At 43.7% G+C, this 6,279-nt stretch overlaps 1 protein-coding gene across 1 annotated transcript in view; it reads left to right on the plus strand.

Annotated features, from left to right (window-relative positions):
* FREM3 (FRAS1 related extracellular matrix 3) overlaps positions 1-5,118 on the plus strand; it is a 55,370-nt gene extending 50,252 nt beyond the window's left edge. Inside the window, 4 exon segments of the mRNA XM_026866960.1 lie at positions 1,414-1,540; positions 2,584-2,771; positions 2,859-3,005; positions 3,795-5,118. Of these exon segments, the coding sequence (XP_026722761.1) occupies positions 1,414-1,540; positions 2,584-2,771; positions 2,859-3,005; positions 3,795-4,286 (954 nt within the window). The 3' untranslated portion in view covers positions 4,287-5,118.
* Positions 5,119-6,279: the final 1,161 nt, after the last annotated feature.

Consider the following 6,279-nt stretch of genomic DNA (forward strand, 5'->3'; position numbering starts at 1 on the left):
AGTCTTCCTGCTGCCACCTTGTTAAACAAGACATTTTCCTTTTCCTGTGCAGTATTCATTATTGGATGAGGAAGGAAATAACTGGAGTTGTGGTGGCATTTGCATATTAAGTTATTTTTGCACTTCTGTGAATTTCATCACACCCTGTGGGAAGGAAGCTGACTGTTACCCTAGATGCTGGGCTTATTATGTCTTATGAGGAGCAGCTGGGGGAAGTGGGGGTGTTTAGTCTGGAGAAGAGGAGGCTGAGGGGAGACCTCATGGCCCTCTACAGCTCCCTGAAAGGAGGGTGCAGAGAGCTGGGGATGAGTCTCTTGAGCCAAGTAACAAGCGACAGGACAAGAGGTAACAGCCTCAAGCTGCACCAGGGCAGGGTCAGGCTGGCTCTGAGGAAGTATTTCTTTGCAGAAGGGGCTGTTGGGCGTTGGAATGGGCTGCCCGGGGAGGTAGTGGAGTCCCCATCCCTGGAGGGGTTGAAGAGTTGGGTCGACACAGCGCTGAGGAATCTGGTGGAGTTGGGAATGGTCAGGGTGAGGTTAATTGTTGGACTGGAGGAACTTCAAGGTCTTTTCCAACCTTGATGATTCTATGATTTATTGTGGTCAACAGGATTAATCCTTTACTTCTGTGTTGGAGTGCTGTTGGCCTTCTGTTCCCTTCTACATCTCCCTGCCATTACACGTGTGCTGGGTCTCCCAGCACTCTGCAGTGTCAGAGTCACGGGGCCAGCATGGACCCACTGCCTGGTGCCAGCGTCCTCCATCCAAATGTGCTGGGCTCTCGTGGGCTTCTGCAGCCATGAGGCATCTGTGGTGGGGAAGGAAGAGAGGTGGTGACTGGGAGCGACCTACCATTGAGTTAACCTAGTTGCAGGACAACTCCTCTTGTTCTCAGGCGTGGGCCAAAGGACAGGTTACTTTTCTGGGCAAATTGCAGGCAGCTTCTAGGTCACAAGTAGGACATTCACGGTGCAGCTGGGGGTGAGTAGGAGCAGATGAGGTTTCCCATCCTGTGCTTGTTGGTTTGAATATGATTATTGTTGTTTAGAGTAGGGGAAATGAGGTGGGGTTGAGATAAGTTCTGGTCCTGATCTATTTTTATTGGCCTCTTGCCCACAGCCCTGTTCTCCCAGTAACTTTTGCAAGTGGCACTGAACACTGCACTGCTGTCCTATATCTGAGGAAACCGGTATCTTTTGCTGTTTTATTTGACAACATTTAAATAAAGCACTACAATTGTGTATTTTAATGGGTCATGATGAGAAGCATGACAGGAGATTTATGTATGTGTGTCTGTAGGAGGGATTCTTATAAATGCTGTGCATTGCTGAAAGGTGTGATCAGCACATCACTACTATGGCCATGATCATTGTAAAGCATTTTTTTGATCATTTGATTTCACTTTTCTCCACAGGTCAGTGACCCAGTGGCAGCACAGTTCAGTCTGAATACTCAAATGTTTCTTCTGTCCAAAAAGGAGCTTTGGATATCGGATGGATCAATGGGATTTGGAGAAGGAGCTGATGTAGCCTTTACTAAAGGTAAAAAGTCAATTGTACATTCAGCATATTACAAAAGCTAAAACAGAACCACTTCTAACAAGAGCTGAATATTTTACTAGTTTTATAACCCCTGCATGGTCTATGTATTTCCGCTACGGAAAAGTAAAATACAGAAGCACTAAAATATGATGTAATTTAGTGGAATTGAAACAGGCTTTGGGTCTGTTTATGGGCTCTGAGAGGAAAAGCATTCCAAAGGTAGGTGCATATATCTGAAACTGCAGTTCTGAATACTCTTGCTCAGTTACTGCATATTCACATATTCCCCTCACTCTGATTGTTTTGCTTTAAAGCTTCCCTCACTAGAAATTTTTGCCCCATTCTGAGCAGGCTAAGTAATTTCAGTCCTTAGGTTATTCTAGCCAGAAATGCAGGAATTGAATACTTGTACACCTGAGGCACTTTGACTCGGTCATGCAGCTGTTCTCAATTGCAGACTGGATGAATAGTAACTGCAGCTGGCTTCAGCCAAGCTTCTCAGACTCATTCTTGTTGTGGTTTGTTGTTTGGTTTTTTTTTTTTTCTTCCTCCACTTCTGGCCCTGGGCAGGTGATCTCACACATTCACTCACTGATGGGAGCTGAAGGGAAACTGATGGCAATGGTACTGCTGGACCAGAAATAATTTTGACTTTAATCAGTCCCATATTTGGGTTATCAGTCTGAAATCCAAATGTCCAGTTAAGAACTTTATTTTGCTTGATATAATGCTATCAAGTTGGATAGTTTCTTATATATGAATATGGGTTGCCATCTAGTGAAGAGAAGGGAAGGGCTTGCTTAAAAAGAGTTGCACTGTAAGAACCACACGTCAGTACAAATTGGAACAGAAAATAAGACTAAAGCCCATGATAAGTTAATAGTAACAGCTATGGAAAATCCTGTCTTCATGTGCAAAGGGTAATACGCATAAATCTAGATAATTCCCGTCCTAAGAATTTTTAACAGTGGTTTGGTAATGACTTGATTCAATAATTTTAAATTGACTGGTATAATGTAAAATGTATTAATCTGCTTTATCAGGATCTGAAATCTGTGGCCGAGTGATGGTGGATCCAGTTCAGAATCTCAGCGACTCCTTCAGCTGCAACATTGAGAAGGTGTTCCTCTGCACGGGTGCCGATGGGTACGTGCCCAAGTACAGCCCAGACCATCAGGAATACGGATGCCTGGCTGACTCACCCTCTCTCTTGTACAGATTCAGGAACCTGGTACGTAACCAAAGAGCTATGGTAGCATGCATTTTTAGATCCCTCATTTCCATGTGAGTCTGAAAATACTAGATTTACTTCCTTTAGGATAAAGCTCAACCTGGGACACAAACAAGAGCCTTCGGAAACCTGGAGTTTCATGCTGCATTAGCAGCTGATCATGCAGATGCTTTTCCTCTAGTAAACCAGCCTGGTTCTGATGGTTTCAGCCTGTCATCTGCTCCACTCTTCCAGGCAAGTTGTCTGATAAGTGTATCACAGAAATTCTTTCATGCTAAAAGATGACTGAGGTAGAGAACAGAGCATGTAGGTGATCATGGGCACTATGTTAGTCAGCGACAGACTTTGGCAACACAGTTTAGTTTGTTCCCTCTCCCTAACAGAGCAGAAATGACGACAGCATTGCTTTGTAACACAGAGCTACCCTTCTGCAGCCTTGCTGCTGTTGCAGACACGTACATCTGTGACCGGGAGCAGAAGTCACTGGTTTACCTTACCATGAGAGCCTTTATACATAGGGGAAAATTAAGAAATTAGACTTTATTTTCTTACAATTGGGAGACAGAAAAAAAAAGAAAAATTGGTTTGTATATTATATGAAATAAGAGAGAACTGTGCATCCTGTTTAAGTCGGATTAATTCAAATTCCTGAAGTCTCTTTTTGGTCTCCTGAAGTGGGGGGCTTCTGCAATAAATTAGGACTAGTGTTTTGTTAGGTAAATGTAGTAGCCTTTCTGCATTAACAGGTTAAAGGCATTAAGGTTAATGCCTTTCTGCATTAACATTAGAAAGACATAGGCTCTCTTAGAGCATAGTTTATCTATCTGACCTACTTCAGCAGTCTGCATTAAGAAAAGATTAATCCTATCTCCAAGTGCCTATTTCTGCCATTGACTTTAGGCATATTTGGCAGCAAACTTGAAACGTCTGTCTGGATGAATCTGACGCTTGGTGTTTGCTGGTTTATACTAATGTGCATGGCGGAGGTTATTCTGGTTTTCACGTGCTCGGAGCTTTTTTAAGGTGGCAGCTGGCCGAGAATGGTACGTTCACACCATTTATACACTCCGATCGAAGGAGAATGCACACAGGCACAATGGCAAAAGAAGCCTCGACTATCACCACGTGTTGTCCTCCGCTAAAGGAAGCGTTAACACCACAGCCCTTAACCGCAGCAGAAGAGCCAACCCAGACATCCCAGCCCTCACGCAGGGCATCGGAGCAGATAAAAACAGGGGCACGAATATTCAGCATATTGCGCTTGACCGGTCTGAGAAAGCTGTCGTGGTCCCAGCTGGCGTCACACATCGCAGCCCAGTCCGGGAAATCGCAAGCAGGGACCCTGGAAACAGTCTTGTACCCTTTACTGGAGGCTTGACAGGACTGCTGCTTCTGCTCAGCACTGTGCTTGTAACTCTTTTTTTTGTGGAAACAGAGGAAGCAGCCCTCTGCTGGGAAAAACAAAGCGCCCGTCAGCCACTCCAGCAGCAGTGGTGCTGTGATCACACCACATGACAGCAGGGACAGTTCAGAAGTCTAGACAATTTCTTGGGTGCTTGTCTTTTAAGATGTATTTTCACCAAAAAGCAGACTCTCAAATCTAGCTCTTGGCTGACTCCTTTGCACAGATGCGTGGCTGCTCTTGTTCTAACACAGGTTCAATTATCTGGCAGCTATTTCTGAGAGGGTTGGTATAGTAGGTTGATGTGAGTGACTTATTTATAGAATTCAAACTCCATGAATGGGAGTTGATGCTTTTTTCTTGGGTTTTTAAACCTTGCTTTTCTTTAAAGTTTTGAATATATGCAGCTGTGCCTTATATCCACCATGAAAGGTTGGTGCTTAGAAGGATGCTGGGTTTGATTACCTGTACAGTATCTAGCTTTATGTAACTGATTTTGGTTTTGTGGGGTTTGTTGTTTTTTTTAAATAATTATTGATGGGGAAATAAGAAGGTAGTAGTATTACAACATAAGCTAAGTAGTAGATAATGGTGTTGAGTGATACCAACAGTTTTGTCTCAACTTTTAATGAGGACCTCAGATATCTGTATGGTGGTGGGAGACTCACATAGGCAAGGCTGTACTTGCAATTATCTGTAAGGGAAGTATCACATGTGATCAGTGAGAATTTTGTGAGCATCAGAAGGACACAGGCCTGCTCGAGCAGGTCCAGAGGAGGCCACGAAGATCATCAGGGGACTGGAGCACCTCCTCTCTGAGGACAGGCTGAGAGGTGTTCAGCCTGGGGAAGAGAAGGCTCCGGGGAGACCTTAGAGCAGCCTGCCAGTAATGAAAGGGGCTACGGGAAAGGCGGGGAGGGACTCTTTATCAGGGGGTGTAGGGATAGGATGGAGAGTAATGGCTTTAAACTGAAAGGGGGCAGATTTAGATTACAGATAAGGAAGAAATTCTTCCCGGTGAGGCCCTGGCACAGGTTGCCCAGAGAAGCTGTGGCTGCCCCCTCCCTGGAAGGGTTCCAGGCCAGGTTGGACGGGGCTTTGGGCAACCTGGGCTAGTGGAAGGTGTCCCTGCCCATGGCAGGGGGATTGGGACTAGATGGTCTTTAAGGTGCCTTCCAACCCAAACCATTCTGTGATTCTGTGAATTAGAGCTATATAGTAAAGATACAGTAGAAAAATAGTATGTTGTGCTATCAAACATGCTTAACAGATTGTAGTACTTCAGAACAATACTAACAACTGCTTTCCCATGCTGTACAATAATTGCCTATCTTCCTTTGCTTGATACAGAAATTATAGCATGAAAATACAGGCAAATACTTCTAAAAGATACCTTATTTTGCCAGATGGCACTGGGGAAGCATACTTCTAGCATCTAGAGCAAATACTTTGCTTCGCTTTTTACTTCTACTTGAAAGAAAATGGATTTTCTATAACTAGCAGGATGCCATATGGGAGATTAGGTTTAGTTAGTTCTACTTTGTGTACTGGCACTTGAGAACCGTTAGCACAAATGAAGTGCTGCTCAGCTACTTAATAAATCTTTCCCTTTTCCTTCCTCTAAAGGTTTTTATTTAGGCTAGTTGCAAACAAGCCATCCTGGCTTAGTTGTGGTTTGGGGGTTTGATGGTGTTTGGTTTTTTTTTGTGAAAGGAGATGCTTCTAAATGAAGGCTTCAGCATTTCAGTTTATGGTACACTAAGTGTAAGGAGTTAGAATGAGGTCTTCTAGGGCTGCCAATGATAAGCCAACTTGTAAAGTGGTGTAGATTGGCTCTTAATTCTGCTGTACATACCACATTCTTTTGACTTTTTTGAAGAAGAATGTGGGGTTACTCAAGCTGTTTTCAGCTGTGTCTGCAACTGTCACCTGCAAATAAAAACTAATTTAATGTACTAGTAAGAACGGTACTGCTGTACATTAAATCTACAGGTGTGAATCTGATCTTTTTCTTATGTCCTGTTTTGCTTAAATACTTAAGCTCCAAAAAGCAGATTTTTTTTTCAGGGATGCGTTTCTCCCAGTTTACACAACAATGATGCCTTT

This window comes from Athene cunicularia, unplaced genomic scaffold (assembly GCF_003259725.1).
Source record: "Athene cunicularia isolate RWA unplaced genomic scaffold, athCun1 SCF_1, whole genome shotgun sequence".
In the NCBI taxonomy this organism is placed as follows: Eukaryota; Metazoa; Chordata; class Aves; order Strigiformes; family Strigidae; genus Athene; species Athene cunicularia.